Source organism: Semicossyphus pulcher, unplaced genomic scaffold (genome assembly GCF_022749685.1).
Source record: "Semicossyphus pulcher isolate SPU_LCO1_2020_fin unplaced genomic scaffold, fSemPul1.0.p SCAF_9, whole genome shotgun sequence".
Taxonomy (NCBI): Eukaryota; Metazoa; Chordata; class Actinopteri; order Labriformes; family Labridae; genus Semicossyphus; species Semicossyphus pulcher.
Window position 1 is genome coordinate 18560586 of NW_027211770.1, and position 20013 is coordinate 18580598.

The 20013-nt window shown below is 43.0% G+C and overlaps 2 protein-coding genes across 2 annotated transcripts; both read right to left on the bottom strand.

The window, feature by feature from the left end:
• Positions 1-7366: 7366 nt before the first annotated feature.
• Positions 7367-18216, bottom strand: rad54b (RAD54 homolog B). The gene is made up of 15 exons (XM_069656269.1): positions 18070-18216; positions 17747-17942; positions 12618-12848; positions 12178-12477; positions 11913-12075; positions 11585-11810; positions 11415-11501; positions 11214-11334; positions 10967-11106; positions 10583-10873; positions 10304-10467; positions 9967-10228; positions 8989-9055; positions 7922-8119; positions 7367-7841 (listed from the first exon to the last, which is right to left on the bottom strand). Exons 1-15 carry the CDS (start codon positions 18214-18216, stop codon positions 7618-7620), a joined length of 2817 nt encoding a protein of 938 aa, XP_069512370.1. The 3' UTR covers positions 7367-7617.
• Positions 13186-15638, bottom strand: LOC138584116 (fibrinogen silencer-binding protein). Its single transcript, XM_069656270.1, has 2 exons — positions 15232-15638; positions 13186-14546 (listed from the first exon to the last, which is right to left on the bottom strand). The coding sequence occupies exons 1-2, from the start codon at positions 15636-15638 to the stop codon at positions 13988-13990; spliced, it is 966 nt and encodes a 321-aa protein (XP_069512371.1). The 3' UTR covers positions 13186-13987.
• Positions 18217-20013: the final 1797 nt, after the last annotated feature.

A 20013-nucleotide genomic window follows, 5' to 3' on the forward strand; every position in this document is an offset into this window, starting at 1 on the left:
ACCCCACATAGTCTGTTTTTTGCAGTCTTACTTTACCTGTTATGACTAGTACAGAGACTAATGTAAAAAGAAAGAAATATCGCTCTATAACTTACACAACAGAGTCTTTTAACTGACTCTACTACTCTTCCCCATTTTAGCAATTTAGCTAAACGCTACAAAGAAGTTAAGCTAGTTACCATACTAGTACCTCACTTGAGTGATTCCAATGTGTGCCCTTTATACTTTTATTGTATTTATTTATTATCCTCACCTTGAACCAGCTATAAAATGTAAATGATTAAAAAGAAGAGTAGAATTTGGTTTTATTTGTAGTAAATATTTAAAAGCTAAGGAGCTAAAGACCGACAAGTTTTCATACCAACCCCTCAGATAAACAGATGTACAGACGGAGTGGTACATACAGATGAATGCGTTTAAATTAGCTATGTTGCAGAAGCAGGTAGAAAATTTAGTTTTAATAATATACATGATAGTAAATGTATTATCAGTGTTTTAATACATTTTGTTGCTAACATGTTACAAGTTATATGGATTGCTTTTTTATGCTCTAAGAATGAGTGCGCTCCATTCTGGATTTGTTTCTATATTCGTGCTGCCTTGTAAGCCCTGCATAGTTTTATGGATAATAATAACTCCACATCATCATCAGTGCAGCGTATTAAAATTGAATTAGTCTGAGAGATATGAAGAGTAAAAACAGAGGAACACAGAGAGAGAGATAAAGAGGAAGGTCATTGACGTGATGCATCTGCTGACCTCTGCACTGAAAAGCTGCTTTAAGTCTGATGAAATAAATCTAGTCTGGTACACGCTGTCCTTTAGAAGATATTCTGTTCAATATTATTTTTTCTTTGACTGTATAAGCAAATAAACCAACAAAGATTTACGTCCCATTTATGGCATTTTTAAAGAGGTTAAATTTAATGTTCTAAATCTACCCTTAAGTGCTGATTTTATCTTTTGTACATGTTGGCACGAGTTCAATGCAAGTGTTAACTAGAATATATGATCCAAACCTTTGCTGCAGCCTGTCCAGTCTGAGAGATGATTAACAGACGTGCTAGATTGCATCTTGGGCCACTAAAGGAAAACCTAAATTACCACCAAATCCTATTTTCTCCAATCTTTAACTCCAGCTTGACGTAGAGATGCTACAGATCATTTTTAAGAATCACTATTTGGCAGATTATTTGAATTCACTAAACTATCCCTAATAATCATTTTAATCAGTTTAACACTCTCCGCTGCCATGTGCTTCAGCCTTAATAAATACTCATCCAAGATGCAAGTCACAACTTCCACTCGCATCTCCAAGAAAAGAAACCCAGTCTTGTTCTTGCCTAACCAACACTATAATGAAAGAAAGAGTGTGAGACAGACGTTGTTGGGAAAGGCACAAGGCGTGTCTCAAAACTGATAACAGAGTTTTATATCAGACAAATAAACACACCCTGGGTGTGCATTGGCAGATAAATGAGATTTAATGCCAATAAGAGTTAAAACAATGATATCTAGACGCCTGACATCCACATTACTTTCTGTTTAGTGGCTAAACATCATATCTAAACATACACCGATCAGGTTGAGAGAATAACATTGATTATCTCATTACAATGGCCCTTGTCAGTGGGTGGGATATGTTAGGCGATAGGGATATTTTGTCCTCGAGGTTGATGTGTTGGTAGCAGGAAAAATGGGCAAGTGTAAGGATGTGAGCGACTTTGACAAGGGCCAAATCATATAATGGCTAGACGACTGGGTCAGAGCATCTCCAAAGCTGCAGCTCTTGTGGGGTCTTCCCGGTGTGCAGTGGTCATTACCGACCAAAAGCGGTCTATCCGGTGAACCAGCGACAGGGTCATGGATGTCCAAGGCTCACTGATGCATGTGGGGAGCAAAGACTGGCCGGCGTGGTCCGATCCAACAGTAGAGCTAATGAAGCTCAAACTGCTGAAAAAGTTGATGCTGGTTCTGATAGAAAGGAGTCCGAACACACAGTGCACAGTGAACCGGCTCAGGTCAGAAACCACACGTCAGGTTTCTGATTCACGTCTGTGAGACAAAGAAGAAGCTTGTCCTTAAACACACACGTTGAGTTTGTACTGCTGTTGAGTCGTCTGACATCGCTACTCATCGTCCTCACTTGGCGACATGAGCATCAGAACCATCAGGACCACGAAGCAAAGTAAGAAGGTGGCCTGGTCTGATGAATCAATTTTCTTTTACATCACGTGGATGGCCGGGTTCGTGTTCATCGCTAACCTGGGGAAGTCATGGCACCAGGATGCACTATGGTAAGAAGGCAAGCCGGTTGAGGCAGCGTGATGCTTTGGGCAATGTTCTGCTGGGAAACGTTGGATCCTGCCGTTCATGTGGATGTTATTTTGACACGTACCACCTACCTAAACATCAAACACCCCTTCTTGGAAACGGTGTTCCCTAATGGCAGTGGCCTCTTTCAGCAGGATAATGCGCCCTGTCACACTGCGGTAATTGTTCAGGAATGGTTTGAGGAACACAACGAGTTCAAGGTGGTAACAGATCTCACTACACAAGTCCGATCCAAGGAGGCCACACCTCGTAACTTAAAGGACTTAAAGGATCTGCTGCCACGTCCTGGTGCCAGATACCTCAGCACACCTTCAGAGCTATAGTGGAGGCCATACCTCGACGGGTCAGGGCTGTTTTAGCAGAAAAAGCGTGGTCCTACAGAATATTAAGCAGGTGGTCATAATGCTATGGCTATTCAGTGTGACTTCCAGTCAAGAGTATCAGAATAAAAGCTTAAAGCAGAGGCTAAGCGTGTCAGCCTGAGGTCTCCTGCCAACAACAGCAGCAACAGCATATTGTTAATGGGCTGAAACCACCAGTTGGTATTTTGTGAATGATCCATCTAAAAGCAAATGTCCTGAGAGACTATGCATCACATCACGTACGACTCGTAAATATCAGATTTTCATTTGCCAAAGCGCTTTGTGAGTGAGCGAGAGAGACAGCGGCTGAGAGCAAAGAGAGAGTTATTATGCTGATTGTGGGATTATGCTGCTTTTTCGTCTGTTGGTTTTCAGGACTTTTCTGTATCAGGTTGTGGCCTCATCCGCGGGACCTGCTGCTGTGTATTACAGCTCTGATCTGATCTGCCTGACAGATGATTGGGCGACATTAAATCCTTGTTAAGTGCTGGAGAGCAACCAGAGTCAGGAGGAGGAGGAGGGGTGGATGGATGCAGGGGGGAGGTCAGTGCTCTGGCTGGCTGCAGAACAGAGGGGTCACTGTGATGGTTATAGATAGGAGATTGAAGTGACCTCTTTCGGTCTGTCTGTCTGTCTGTCTGTCTGTCTTTCACTTCATGTAAAACGTGCTCGCCGTGTAATGCAGGTCAGACAGTTGAGATTTGGACAGAGTAGCAGAGTGCACAAAAAATAGGAGCAAAGATATTTGTGTCTTCATGACGACCGTTTAAATCCAATCCTACGACAAATATCTGATTTTCTAAAAAGTTGAACATAAAACCACAAAAGATTTCCTGGATGGCATCTTTGCTGAGCTAGATCCGATTCTATCTCTTCTGCTATGTGTTGAAGTGACATCAAAGGGCTCAGATTTTGTGCAATATAACAATCACACTCAATACTGCCAACACACAGACCTCTGGGACAGCAGACACAGCAGCTCACGGAGCAGCGAATTACTCTGTACCCAAACTTTTTTGGGGTCAATTCTTGTGTGCAAATGTAAGATATCAAGCAAGGGACAAACAATTGGTCAATACACTGTACTCAAAGTCTACAGGACACAGTTCACTTACTTTCAATGGGTAAAACTGCCGGTAATAAGTCTACTGGATATGTTTACAAGTGAGGTCTGTAGTCTGTAGTCTTTTTAGCTTTGGTGACTTTATTTCAGTTTCTTTGACTGGGCCAAGGAGGTGTTTACACAACCAAAGCTTTTAGGGTATATTTTAACAGCTCAATAGCAAAGATCACTGCAGAGTCAGGTCAAGAGGGACAAATCTAATTGCACCTAAACTATAGATAATTATGATAATACAAATACACTTTGTATGGCACCTTATGTACAAGAAATGCTGCTGGAAGAGTTTTACAGTGAGAGAAAAAGTGCTTTATGACAAACTACAAGACTTCTGGCTTTGAAGCTGAACTCCGTACAGAGTCTTCTGTGAGTTTATGTGTGGGCTGTAGACAGTCTGATGTGGATCTATACGTGTCCAATGGGTGTACTTTCAACAGTGTTTTTTTGAGCATTATTCTCAGGCTGCTGCATTTTTCAGGCAATAGATTAATGTTCTTATTGAACACCGACTTGTCAACTGGTGATGATAGATAAACAAATCTAGTTTATGAAACATCTGGTCTATAGAACATCAGAAAAAAGACCCCAAGTAGAGTCTCCAAATTGCTTTCTTTCCACCACATTCAAGGACGTGGTATCATCACATCTAAATAGAAAATTGTGAGATTAGGAGGAATAAATAAGAATCTTAATGTTGTGCTCTAAAACCATCAATGACTTTAGATTGTATGATGAATGAAGTGTGAGAATTGTGACCTCTGTGAGGGTTAATACCCTTGGCCGTCCAGCCTCGACAGTACATTCAGATGTTCCACAGAGGTCTGGGGATCACAGGGAAATAAATCTGTGATTCAGTCTCTCCATCAAAACAGCTGTATCTCTTTCTCCCCCTCCAGCAGTGGAAAGTCATCCATTCAATCCATACGCCTGCATTTTGAGCTGTCAGGCTTGAAGCACGGCTTAAAAGAGGGCTTGGCAGTGCAGCCAGAAAGAGCTTTACACAGACAGACAAATTCCATCTCATGCAGCCACCGTCACATGGCCCCTGAGACTGTAAGAGAAGTGATTTGGATCAATATCCAACTTGGACGAGTGACACTCGTCTGCCAAACACGTGTCCGATACCGAAGCGCGGGGACACAAAATGTGATTGCTGTGAAAAAACTAACAGTATCTTGCATTGCCAAAGCCCGGTCAGGGCAGTGCTGCAGTGAGTTGCTTGGGTGACAGTTGCCATGCCACCTCTAGTTTGTGTCTGAGACTGACACGGGTCTGTTTCCTCTTCTGGACTAATGGAATGGAACTCCATTGTGTTAAAGATAACACTAATATGGCTTCACTAATATCATGGCTATAGCAATTACAATGAAGTTTCTCAACATACCTCTACATAGAGATAATACCTGCACATACTGTATATTAACACTGGCTGGCTTTAAACTGGTACGGCTATTCATGTTGTCAGGGGATAAATCCAAACATGTTTCCTTCGTGCGATCATGAGGTTGACATTTGTGGTTTTGCATGATGGAACGACAGATTGCCATGACTTTTGTTACAAACTAAAATTGTGTCATATTAAGGGATATGCCCTGTGTCATTAGGAGCATGCCCATTGGTAGAGATCTGGCAATGTAGTTTCCACCGTGGGAGCTATCGTCCATCTGGATATTCTCACAAAACCTCAACCAACAGTAACATCATCTGAGCACACATGACGACGGAGGGAGAGCTTTTACAAACAGAACTTGTAAGACTTAAAACTTTTGTTATCAGGAACCTTTAAGCTTTGAAATTGATTTATTGTTTTACTGTTTTGAGTCTTTTTTTTGTGTTTTTAATGTGAGGCAGGTTTTTATGTAAGTACAAGAGTTTCAGAAGGATATAATAATCAAATGTGACAGGGAACAGAATGGCTATTTTAAACCATTTCACAATTTAATTTACAGAAAAATCACTGTATCTTGATATAAAGTAACGTCTAGTGTGATAAAAGAATTTGGCCATGTAGCCAAATACGCCCCCTAAAAATGAATTCTACACTGATTTATGTCTAATTGCAAACATCCAGCCTCAGCTGCTTAATTAGACATTAGCATATTGGGACGCTAGTTTAGCTCAGTTGGTAGAGCAGGTGCCCTATGTGTGGGGCTACAATCCTCAACGCACTGATCGCAGGCTCGACTCCCGGTCTGCTGATCATTTGGTGGTCATCCCCCACTCTCTACTACCCGCATTTTCTGTCTCTCTTGAGCTGTCTTTTACAATAAATGTAAAAGCCAAAAAAAATTATCTAAAAAAAAAAAAACATTTTAAAAAAGACATTAGCATGGCAACATTTCAGCTGATACCATCTCCATTCTGAGGATTAAAGATGAAACGATTGGTGGATTAGTCGATCAGTCAATGGAGTAGAATTACTGCGCGATGAACCATTATTATTTAAGACATTTTTAAAATCACTGTCTTCAGCTCCTAACATGTGAATATTTTCCAGTTTTCTTCATGTTTATGACAGCAAGCTGACGGTCAGATTAAACAACACATTTTTAGGATGTCACCTTTGGCTTTGGACAATGCGATCAGCCTTTTTCACTTCTTGTTGACACCAAATAGAAAAAATAAAAATGACGGGCTCCTCGAGGTATTCATTGGATTTTACTTAAACTCCACAGAGTCTAGTATATACTGAATACATTGAACGTACTATGTGAGGTTAACATGAGGCTGACTTTGAATGCTGGCGTAGGACTGCCACTAACAGTTTAGATTCACACTGTGGCCACAGAGAAACAGCAGGTATCTGCATAATCACCATGCTGCCTCCAACACACCACACACACACTCACAGACAAACACACTGACAGGCCGCAGAGCATCAGCTGTCACATGTATAAAGGGAAAGCTTAACATCCCAGAAACCCATTTATTACACAACAAAGTTTCTTAACAATCACGCAGAGTGGTGATCATCCAATAAATAATAATTACTCTGTTTATGTAAAGATGCTTTGTATTGGAGCTTCGTCAATCTGACAGGCAGGAGCACAAATCATATGTGAAATCAGGACGCACACACACGCACAACTACGTAACTCCCACGCAGCAGCTTTGTGTTGGCGAGCATGAACAGACCAGTGTTATCCAAAATAACAGACTGAACTGATTGGAATATGGCCCACATGGAAAACCCACACAGATTCGCTGGACACTATGTGTGAGGTCACTCCATCAGATATACAAAATGTGACATTATAGCACAGAGCTCAGGATAAAGACGTTTCATTGTTAACTTTTATTCCCCTATAAGAAGATTCACTCTGCAGACAGCCGTAAACTCTGGGTCACCTAAACATGCCCCAGAACAACATAAATCCTTTAACTGACAGTTAATGGACACAGGAGTAACTCTCCTGCAAGCCTACCCACAGTATCTGGATATAAAACACACCTGGCACACACTTCGGTCAGCCACATTCAAAATGATCAGCTTCCCCAAAGAAGAATAGCAAATGTCCAACTCCTTAAAAGCCTCTTTATTAAAGCGTCTCCTTCTAAATTTCATTCAGGTTTTACAGTAAATATCTTTGGATGAATAAAGAAAGTGTTCAAGGAAGCAGAATCTCACAAACAACGTCACTGAAGTGTGTTGATGTTGTCGGCGGCAACTGTTGAGTGTTTTAGTCTTATGTTGCAGCTGCAGACGAAGCCCAGACACCCTGCAGACAAGCACGTAGAGGACTGCTCACATGTGTGCGCGTGAGTCATGTATATCTACGCCGTCACCCAGAGTGTGTTTGTTCACTGAGCTGTGTGAGAGATGGTGGTCTGGAAGGCGAAGGTGATGTGGTTTCGTGCGTGATCGAGGTAGGGGTCTGAGAAGGTGTGTGTGTCACCAGAGAAATGTCTCCACTGCATCAGCTCGGACATGCTGAGGTGCTTCTGCGCCGACCCACTGCGGTCACCTTGGCGACCGAGCTGGCACGGCCTATCAGAAGGCTGCTCCTCGTTCTCCTCTACGTCAGCTGAGAATGAAGGAAGGAAAGTGAATTAATGAGTGAAGTCAGTGAAGTCAAACTCTTGCGTCTGCGTGCCGTGTGCCTACCTTGGACTGAACCATCCATGCTGCAGCTGCAGCTCAGCAGGTCGTGTGTCAGACAGGGCGTGCTCGTTAGGCTGAAAAGATCTCGCAGATCACTAGTGGAGAAGCTGGTGTGCTCCGCCCCTTTGCCTAGGTCAACCACCGTCCCAGAAAGCCCCTGTTTGGACACCTGCCTCTGGAATATCCGCTCCTCAATCGTGCCTGTAAACAAGTAAAAAGCACCAAGAAATAAAACTTTATATCAGTGTTGTTTCATTCTTACATGATGAACGTGTTAGGCAACTAACACTGGATGTCTGTTTTGTTCTGTATTGATTTTGGCATTTTATTGATGAAATTTAATGCGTTAAATGGCCCTGCTCCAAATTAAATCAAGGATTTATTGACTTTACATGTGCGTGTGATTCTCAGAAATCGATAGATGCAGCACTACTGATTGTTCCGATATGCCAGCTTGTGACTGGATCATTAGCATCTTTTATAACTTTTCATGTTAGAACCGTGTTTATCAACATTTATGTTTCTGTATTTTATCTTCCAAAATTTGCCATTTTACAATTTTATTGTGTTGTTAAATTGTTTGATCATTCGCTCGTTTTTTTATTGTTGATTTGTTTTGTTTTGTATCGCAAAGCACCCACACTCTGTTTGGGCCGGCTGTGGCTCAAGGGTAGAGTCGGTCGTCTCTCAATCAGAAGGTTTGGGTGTTCGATCCCTGACTGCTACAGTCACATGTCGAAGTGTCCTTGACGCTGAATCCCAAATTGCTCATAGCCTTCGGTGTATGAATGTCCATAGAACCTGATTGGGGATTGGCATACTAGCCTTTATCATCAGTGTGTGAAGGTGAGTGTTAAAGCGTGAATGTGACATGTAGAGTAAAAGTGCTTTGAGTTGTCGTAGTACAGTCCATCAACCATTTAGCACTTTGTTGGGAAAATGCTTTAAAAAAAGTTTAATACTATTAGAATATTCTGGCTCATTTTGTGTGTGTGAGTGTTTATTCACTTCGGATCCCCATTAGTTACTACTTCAATAACTATTCCACCTTGGGGGTTTTGTATTCTGACCTGCAGTGAGGAGACGATAGATGTGCACAGTCTTCTTCTGCCCATCTCTCCATACTCTAGCCATGGCCTGGACACAACAGAGACAGACGATGCAGGAGAGAATGACACACATGAACACAGCACCATCTGGTGGTGTGACATAGCCTGAAGGTGTTTTCACGATTGCAGTTCTATTTATTTGGTTCTGATAAAGCAAAGATTTTTTTATACAAAGTGTATTTTAAATAGAAACCAAAGGGTCATTTATTGGACATTTTGGAGATGTCATTCCGCGTAATCAAGAGGGGGAAATTAATCTCTGATGATCATAAATCATGCAGCACTTTGCGTATATTCATGTTCTCTAGTGGTATTAAGAGGTCCACAAAAATAATTAATTATGAGCATCATTTTTGAGACTACCTCCACTTTTTTGTAAATATTATGGACCAGATAAGATTAAAAAAAAGGACCCCAAAAGTCATCATAATACCAAGGCCGTGTCAGGTCAACGTTCACTAGATTTGACTCCCTTTTTGACGAGCAAATGCCAAAAGACGGAATACAACAAACCTCTGTTTATTTCACTTTCTGACTAAAATCTATTACTAATGAGATGACATGCATACTTGTTTCTATGGTTACCAAATTATTTATGTAATAGTATGGGATTTGATAGTTTCTCAGACTGGAATTTATTCTGTATAGTCACAAGAAAAAAAATCCTGTGATTAGTCTGCTTTTAGAGGACAAACAAACAGCACCAGATTTTGTCTGGAAGTAGAACAAGACCATTCTTTTCAGGCAGTGTCTGTCTGATCCTTTAGTTCACACTAGACTTTGATTGACAGCTTTCAAACCAGCCTAAACATAACGGACCCGACGAGCAAACGTACAAGAATTCGCTTGAAGTAAAACAGAGGTTAGATTTGAAAGCACTCCTAAGAGACCAAAGCTGGTTTAAGAACAGTGCTGTAGACTTTTAACTTTGTGTCTTACCTGAATGTCATTGGCAGGGTTCCAGTCAATATCATACAGCACAAGATGGGAGGCACCCACCAGATTAAGCCCCACCCCGCCTGCTTTGGAGCTCAGCAGAAACAGGAAGTTGTTCGAGTAGGGACTGTTAAATTTGTCGACCAGCCGCTGTCTCTGGCCGGTGGGGGTCTGCCCATCAAGTCGGCAGAAGGTGTAGTCCATGTGTGCGCACAAGTCCTGCAGCATGTCGAGTGTCTTAGTATAGTTGGACACCACGACCACCCTGCAGGGGGACACAGTCTTTATAAGTATGCATGGACAAAAAGCATGAATGTAAATAACACCTGCTCACACACACCTGTCTGACGGGCTGAGCTGTCTGATGGCGGTCAGCAGGTCAGACAGAACCAGGAGTTTTCCAGAGTCTGCTGTGTTGAATCCACCTGAAGAGTAGGATTCTGGGAAAATCTCGACTAGGCCGTCGTACAAAGAGCTCTCCAATGATCCACCATCTGATCTTTCCTTTAAGAAAATACATAACGCAAATATATAAAGGCAGTCAAATAAGATCAATATATATTAACAGACTGCTGCCTGAAAGAAATGCAGGTTTCATTCCCCGACCGACTAACTTTACCTTGACAGTGGAGTGGAGCAGGCTGGGGTGGTTACAGAGCTTCTTCAGGGCAGTGATGCAGGCCAGGTGTGTGTGAGTTTGCGTGGAGCCCTGAAGACAAGCTCTGAAGACCCTGTGACAGAGGAGTTGCTCGTACAGCTCCAGCTGCAAAGGGGACGGTTCGCAGAACAACGTCCAGTCCAGACGAGGAGGGAGGTAGCGGTTGATGATCTCCTGCGTCCGTCTCAGGATGAACATGCCAGTGAGGCGAGAGAGCTCTGCTGCTCGCTCCTCTCCTAAAACTCTCTCCTCCTGTGGGCAGATATAAGATCAGGTTTCAAGCCAGATAAAAAAAAAATCAAAGGATAATATGACTTCATGGAAAGGCAAGAGGAATTGCATTACCTCTGTGCAGGAGGGCTGTCTGGAGCGAAGAATGGGCTCCTCATACACTTTCCTATACGCTGTTGACGACCCAAGAATCCCCGGGTTTACAAACTCTATAATAGCATAGAACTCCTGCAGGTCGTTCTGCACTGGGGTGCCTTCAAAACATAAAGATGAGTCATTATAAACATTTACACAAAGCTGAAGTTTTCTGTAAGAGTCTCCTTAAAGATTTCCCATCTCTGTCTTTAGCATCTGTGTGTACCTGTTAGTATGACTCTGCGAGTACAGCTCAGGCTGCTGAGGGCCGAGGACGTTTTGATGCTGCTGTTTTTTAATCTGTGACCCTCGTCACAAATAACAAGACCAAACTCCACTTTCTGTACCTGAAAACACAAGAAAATATTGCTATAACTCAAGAAAAAGATGATATAAGCTGATGGAGCAAGACACAAGGTGAACATACCTGCTCCAGGCAGCGCAGCAGCATTTCATAGCTGATCACGAGGACGGTGTGCAGAGGGGATAACACAAACTGCTCTATCCTGTGATCCTAAACATATGACAACAAAGAATGCATATTAATGTCTTACCACATGCTAGATAGGGAATAGGGATAGGAATAAGACTCCTCACCTGATCCACAGTGAAAACGGTGATCCTCTCTCGACCCAGCCACTTGTTAAACTCTGCACCCCAGTTCTGCACGAGGCTGCCAGGAGTGACCACAAGGACACGCTTAGCGACCTGTTTCCCACCGTACGGCCCTTGTTTGAGCAACGTCCAGGAAAGTGCCACGCTCTGGAGGGTCTTCCCCAGACCCATCTCGTCAGCCAAGATAGCTCCGTGGCGACCCACAGCTCTGAAGCAAACACAGTGAATACACATCAATATGATCCTATAGGTATTCTAGCGACGGCTGTCTTTACTTTTCATGATGCTGAGGTTGAAACTGCAGAATTACCTCATGCCCATGACACACTCGTACAGAAAGAGCAGGCCGTCTCTCTGGTGGGGTCGCAGGTGATGGGTCAGGTGTGGGTCGACCACGACATCAACCACAGGAAGGCCTGATTTGTTATTGGACCACTGGTGGTTAGGAGAGGGGCGAGGCATCACCAGAGAACCTGCAAAAGAAACTCAATGTTTGTATATATAAAGTGTGAATTGTCAAACTATAGTGCATAATTCAATAACCCCTTTTATGAATGAAGTTTCTGTCTACGTACCTGCGGCCAGTGGGTCGTGGCGTGGCCTGCAGGTTTGTTCCTCCTCAGGTGTGTATCCTGGACGATCAGCTCTCCCCAACATTGTCGGGGGGCAGAAAGGTTTGGATGCCAGGCGACGTGAGGGAGGGGGGCCGGACTGTTTATGTGGCTCCTCTCTCTCTACTTGGACCTCTTGAAAACAGCGTCCCTTGGCAAACTCTTCAGCAGAAATTAGCCCCATCACCTCCACCTCTTTCCCTCCGACCATCAGGGTCTCTCCCTCAGACAGGGAGGCCAGCACGGACACCTTGTAGCCACTTCCTACACACAAAAAGACAGTGAAATTATCATTGATACAAGATGTAAATTTAGATTTGCTTAACGGTCACGCTGCTCCTTCACCAACCACAGTGAAACATGAAAATAAGTAAAAAACTAAAATATAACTTGCAGTGTCTCACCCTTGCCAATGTCTTTCCCCTCCATGTCTTTCAGTGTGGCTGTGCGTCCTCTTGTAACCAGGATTGCATCACCCTCCCAGCGCTTGTGTTTCTTCTTACTAGCCTTACACCACACCACACTGAAGTAACGCACTCCGTCCTGACTGCAACCAGAGTCTGAGCCTGCAGCTCCAGAAACACAAGGTGACCGCACCGGAGGCCGAGGGGTCAACTGAGGGAGACCGTCCACTCCTGTAACACAAAGACACACGACAGTGAGAAACCAAAGACACAACTCACCAGCAGAGGTCACCGTTGCACCAAGTCTACACACACACTTATATGCCTGAAAATTTGACTGCTACTAGTGCAATCTTTAAATTACAAGTGCATGAAACCCTCGCCGTGTGCTGATGTTTGTTAGAGATGTAATAAACAGTAAAGACCAGTAGAAATTTAGCCTCATTTTTTTATAGAAATAAAAGAACATATGGACAAACTCTCGTATACCAACATTACAATACAATCGATGTTGTAGTCACATACATTAAATAACAATAACGTCACAAAACCGACTCCACATCTCCCTTCTTTTAATCACTTTCTCGTCAGTTCAGGAGGAGAATTTCTGACTTGAACATTTTCGACTCACTTCTGTGTGAATTCAGGAGCTATCATCATAAGCATCACGTGTTTAAGGCTTTCGACAGTTTAACTTGTGCTTCAATCCTGGCTATCTGAACATTTCTCAGCTCTAAAAGAGTGCTGCTTCTTTATTTGTAACCTCATTTGCTTACCTAAAAGTGGCGAGAGGAAATGTCTCTTTAATTTATCAGATCAGCTTTTTTTTTACCAAAGTTCAGATTAAGTGGAAAATTTCTTTACAGAATAAATAGAGCGCTAAACAAGGTGAGAGAATCTGAGCAGGCTCCCACCCTCGTGACTATTTGGTACATCGTTACAGTAAATGCTGTTAGAATGAAATTCAAACCTGGATAAAACCGACTACGCTAACATTCCCATAGATACATACTGGTGGCAGGAAAATGACCATCATGGTGCATAACATGTGTTGCTACTAATATTCCCTTCCAGAACCTGGACTTTCACATTTATTTTACCTATTTTGGCCCGTCACAGTGTTTCTAAAGTGAGCTTCTACAAGTTTGTGAAGAATGATGAGACGTTTTTTAACACTGACGAGCACAAGCACAGACTGATGGCAACACAAACAGGTTTTCAGTGTCTGTACGAGGCACTATGTCTCCAAAAGTAATAAAGTTCTGAAACAGCTCTCAAGCATGAAACTCCTCAGTTTTCTCTCCACACTTCAAACTCCTCTCAGCCTCTCCCTTTCTAACAGCGGCCAATGACGTGCGTGTTCATGCTTGTTAGAGAGGAATCGGCAGTCCGTGTCTCAGTCGAGCAGCCCGTAGTTTCTCCACTTTGATCTTGGCTCTCAGTAGTTCCTCCTCCAGTTCCTGTTTCCTCTTCAGCCCCTCCCTCTTCTCCTCTAGGTACAAGGAAACCTTCCTGTGATTGGCTAACACCAGCTCATGCTCCTCTTTAGCCAGGTGCAGGGGGCGAAACCTCTCTGGCTCGTGGTGGGGGTAGATGTCGTTTGGGTAAAGGTCGTGGCGTAAGGGCAGCGGAGAGGTGGAAAGAGGGAGGTTGACAGAAGAAGGGGTGGGAGACAGGGATGCTTCGTAATCGTGGACACTGCCCAAGTCCTGCTCGGCATCCTCCTGCTCCTGGCCTCCGTCCAGCCCTGCCCCTGTGTGCGAGGAGAGGACGGGGAGGTCTGGCGGTGGTTTAACATCCTCTTCAGGGTCCAGCTGGACCACTTCATGGGGGATACTTGGGACAGCTGCTGAGTAATCCTGGAGTCCAGCCAGAGAGGAGCTGCTGCCAGGATGTTCGATTGGAGAGCTGTGCTTGCTGTATATTAATCTGAAATGGAATGAGGGATAAAATAAGTGAAACATTTATTGAGAGTCAACATAATGTTGATAAGAGACCTGTGTTGGTTATCATGCACGTATAATAAATCAAATGATCAGTTCACTAATTAGAGGTGATGAAGTGATGGCACAAAATTGAAATAACAAACCTGCCAACAGCTTAACAGGTGCCTCATTTAGAGCTCTAATTTCAATATGTATTTTTAGGTAGGTAGCTTTGTATCATTTAAAATATATATGTAACTCTATTTGGCCTTCTGCAAACTCCAAACCACAATCACTTTATTCTGCCTCAACACCCTGTAGCACTGACAACTTCAGTAGAGTCATTACATGGAGTCCAATTCTGTATCAGTTGTCTTGTTTTCAAAAGATTGAAAGATTAATCAAAACAAGAGTATTTTGAATGTACATGTACAATTTACAAATATAAGCAGGACAGTCAGTATTTTCCTGTTCAGCCTGACCATGTGCTGCATGTGTAATCCTTCTTTTTCTGCAGTCAGTGAGTCCAGCCCCTCCCTTCCCTCCTCCTCAAACAGTTGAATCAGTATCATGACTACAAACTGTTTTGGAGCAAACTGTCTGTGTTCTCTAAACTCTCAGCTTACTGCTGTATTATCCCCTTCAGGTCTGCATTAAACTGTGTGTCTGTGCTCGTATATATACTGTACCTGCGCAGCGCCTGGTCCTTTTCGTGGATGGGCACATGGTGAAACAGGTGTGGGATCATCTCCATAATTCTCCTGGTTGGCTCTGAGATGCTGGCTCTGTACTCTGGTTGGGCGTGTCTGCGCTGCATCACTTCCTGCTTGGCCGATTCCTTCAGTCTCTTGTAGAGGGTCCTGAGGCCCTGAGCAGTGCGATGGGGCCGGTCCCCTCCCAGGGCGTTGTACTGTTCAGCCACAGTGTCCCAGCACTTGTTCTTGTCCACAATGACCGCATGCTTGTTGGTGTGCTCCTCCAGGATGCGGATGTGAGGGCGGACCAGCTTCAACAGGTCCAGCTTCTCAGAGAGGGTGAAGTTTGAGGAGCGAGCTTTACCCACCATGCTGGACAGAAACACAGAGCTGGACGCCATCTTATAGCATAGCGGACTCGCACAGACCAAGTCAGGCCTATGGGTGTCCCCTGTCAGTATCTACACTTGATACTCAGGCTTCTCACTCTTCCCACCTGTCTTTTTTGTCCCTGCTGCTGGCTTCTCTTGGTCCTCGGTGATAAAGCCAATACTGGTCTAACTCCCACTCATTTCTAATTTTCCTTCTCTTCTTGCTCTCTGTATCAAACATAAGCTATGCCTAACATGTGCATGGCTTCATACACTCCTCCTTGGTTCCCTCTCAGCTACGTTGCACAACAAAAACAGGCTGTGCTGCACACAATAAGAATCAGGCTTAACTAGGCCAGCCTCGTTTAGGCCCCCGCCTACCGCGGAGGGCTTTGGATGAATTCCTCCCAGCTTAGGCTGACGTAGCTAAGCCGCTTAAGCCCAGCCCGACCTACTTACAGCTCGGTCTCTCTAAACCCCAAACCCAGCACAGCACAGAGCACAGCCACTCTGCCTCTTTATTCTAACACAGCGACGGCAGCAGAGGCTCTGTGCCCTGCACACATGAGGGAAACACTCTTTAAACTGTGTATTTACAGGTTTTTTTTAGGGGGTCAGGGGTCTATTTTCCAAAACTGAATGACGCTTTGAAATAGCGCTGGCTTAACTAACTGAGTGGGGGAGGGGCTAGTGAGCGCGCTGCGCATGCCCGCGGAAACGGCGCGTCTATCCATATTGTGCCATGAACGGTAAATGCATAAAATAAACCTAAATTGCATCGGGAACGGAGGTTCATATGATTACAGCACCTGTTCAGAGCGCGTGTTAAAAACGTGTTGAACCGGAGGCAGGAAGCGTGTCTGCCGCGTGTTTTTATTGTGGAAAACAGGCACTAGTTGCTCTGGCAGGAGGAGGCAGCGGTGGCTCACTGATCCCGAGCACAGTCCTAATCTGCCCGGTGCTGCCGCTGCACTACCCCGCTAATTTACATAATGCTGGACCTGCTGTCACTCAGCCTCAGCCCGCTTGGTTTAACATCCATCTTCAGCTTGTGTGTTTGTTATTATTAGCCACAGAGAGACAGTGAGAGTAAATTAAAAGAGAGAGATGTCGCTCCGCAGCACTCTTCAACCATCGCGTGGTTGTTAATGGTTAAAAAGAAAAAATAAGGGCCATTTAACTGAAGAACATCTGTCCAAAAGTACTAATAAATTGTATATGTGGGAGTAAAAATAACATTTGGAAAGACCCGGTTAGGGGTTAGGTATTTAAGCTGTCAGGAGTTGTGTTGAGGTAAAGCAGACTGCTTCCTGCCTCTAAAATAGGCAACTGAATCAACTACCAAGACTTGTAGGGTCGTAGTAATGATCTTTCTAGTTATACAAAACAAAAACAAAAATAACCTACGATAACATTTGCTCAGGAAGAAATTCAAACCGTCTGACTGAGAGGACTCAGCGACATGTTTCCATGCCGCCTGTCTACTTTTAGTGGAGATGTGATCCTGACCAATGAAGGATATCATTGATTACCGTGAGTTATTACTGCAGGTTGGATTACACAGAAAAAGAAACCACCCATTTAGGTTGCTTACAAAAAGCATTTAAAAATGGTACAGCATCAGTTAGATGTATTTACAATGTATTATACTGTATATTTACGTATTTCTTTTCAAGCTCACATTTGTTGTAAATAACCCAAAAAGGTGAAAAGAATACATATTTAAAATAAATTTCTACATAAATCGACAAAAGTGAATAAGTTACCTAGATGTAACTGGAAATGACCCTTTTTATTCGCTTCAAGTTGTCTTGTTAACATGAACTGCCATTTTCCTTCCCCAGTGACTGCTGCATGTTTAAATGTTCACATAGACCTGAACTTATGAACTCAAGAGAATTTTAACTGGCACACAATAACTCTGATAACTACAGCAGCATTACCATAGAGGGTGTTGGGTCATTTTGTTTCATGTCTCTTTCTCTTCCTTCAGGTAGAATTTGCCAGAAAAAGACTTATGGTGGGCTGAAACATTGCGTAATAATACCAATATACTTCTACCCCCGAGAGGTTTGTTGATGTGCAAAAACTCAAGACTATTCCTGCCTAGGTACTGCCCAAGCACCAAAACTCCTTACCTGCTGGTCGGTTGTCCTCTTTGAACTCTTCAGAGCCATTGTCAGGATGTTCTGTCCCAGTCTCATTTTCTTTGCTGTCTGTTGTACTGAGAACACGAGCCAGAGCCCTTGACAAGGCTGGAGCAGGCTGAGCCGCTTTGGGCTGGACATCATTCTCTGTTTTAGTCTGAGCTGGTGCTGCTAGACTCCTCTGGACCTTCAGGGAGAGAGGAAGAAAAAATACAATTACTGATCTGAGTAAGTTTAAAACAGCACTTGATGATAAATGCAGGTGATTTGAATCAAAGGATAATATGCGATATGCTTAACATAATATGATTTACCTTTTCCAGTGCATTGCCCAAACCAAGTTTAGGAGATAGGGGTTTTAATTCAGCAATGGGGGATGAAGTAGATGCACCAGGAGGCACAAAACGAGGCTTTTTCACTGCATTGCCTAAGAGCTGGCTGGGAGCTCCTGAGCGTCGCATCCTTCTACTGGAAACAAGAAATCTCTTAGAGAGACAGAAAGCAATAAACAACATAATAACTAATACTGACAGCTGATTACATCACAGTATATGGACATGCTATTTAACAAAGTGGTCCAGAAACACCATGGGTCTTTAATAAAGGGGCTCTGACTGAATGAAAAAGAAAAATATTATGCTAGAAACGTATCCGCAACAGAAAGGCTACTGGTGAATATATTTATACCAGCCTAAAAGCAAAATGAAAACAAGCCTTATAACAGGTAGAGTAAGTGTGTGTGGTATTATTACATAATATACTCATTCATTAAAACTTTCATACACACTCTCTTGAAACACTTATGAGACACATACCATTAACGCTGTCTGCCCTGCATCTGAACCAGTATAACTCAATGCAGTTTCCCCTATTTCAAGTCACTTTGTTAGCCAAATAAAATCAACTCCTTTGGTTCTGGAAGCTCATGGTGGGCACTTACTAAACAAAATGCATTAAACCATTCCGTTTCTGATCTGTCAATATTACGGCAAGGAAGAGACTGAGGGTCTTTAATTGCTACACCTGGTTTACACTAACGTAGAGGTTATCTACACATCAGGCTGTAGTTACATCAACATCACTTTGGCAGGTTAGCAAGCTAGCTAGCTACACAGTCGTTTGCACTGCGGACGCGGTTTTAAACTCGGCAGTAATGTCATGTTTAATAATGTGTGACAACTTGTCATACATACCGTGAAAAACAAAAACGGCGATAAAAAGGTTAATGTCACAAACTGTCACTCAATGCAAGTTTAAAACATTGTTTTGTCTTAGACTTCCTTCTTTGAAACTCTCGATTCTGTTCAGTTTCTCCCGCTGAATGGGTGAAGGACGTGATTGGTTGAATCCCGGAAGTGGGCGTGAGCAAAACTAGTGGGTGCGTTTGTTTTCTAATATCACAGCAGTTAAGTGGTTACGTTTGCCTTGAACTCCCTCAACCCATCAATCCCTGGGTTATAAATCGAACTCCCCGGGTGCCTTCCTGGGATGACCTGGCTTTACCCCTTTAATAACATCAGATGGAGACACATTTTCAAGACATTGACGAGGAGTTATGTGGACTGAAATTGATTTGCAGTCACTTTGATTTGGAAGACTGATAATTGAAGTAGTACGCCGACTTTTAAAATTTTATTTTCTGATACTTATTTTTTTAGAAACATTTTATATTGGACTTTTTTCCTGCACAAACGCAGCAGCCATAAAATATGTTATATTTACGCTTAGATTGGCTATACTACAGTATATTTTGCTTAGCTCCCTCTGCCTGCTTCGTCACTAGTCTATAAAATAGCTAGTATTACTATATCATGACTCTCAATAACACTGAAATGTAGCCTTCTTGTTAGTATATAAGTAATTAAATCAATAATGTGATATTTAATAAAATAAAACTGACTGGAGCCACAACATTTGGCAGAGAAGTGTATTTAAATTGCACACATCTGACTTGTAATGGAGTATTTCTACATAGTGGTATTGAGTCAAGATATGAATATTACTTCGAACAATTGACTGCATTGCAAATGGAAATCAAAAGAATATTATGGAAGTAGGATAAGTTCAGTGTTTTGGGTTGCTCTTTGATTTCTCTGCTCTGTGCCATCTGATGTCATGCAGTCTGTAATCCAATCAGGGAGAGAGAGAGTGTAATCCATGTTAATCCCACATTGAGTGAGAGAGAGAGAAACCTAGAATAGGGTGGGTCATTAATAGAGCCAGAAACAGTTGAAGGACAGCAGTAATCTCTGAAGGCT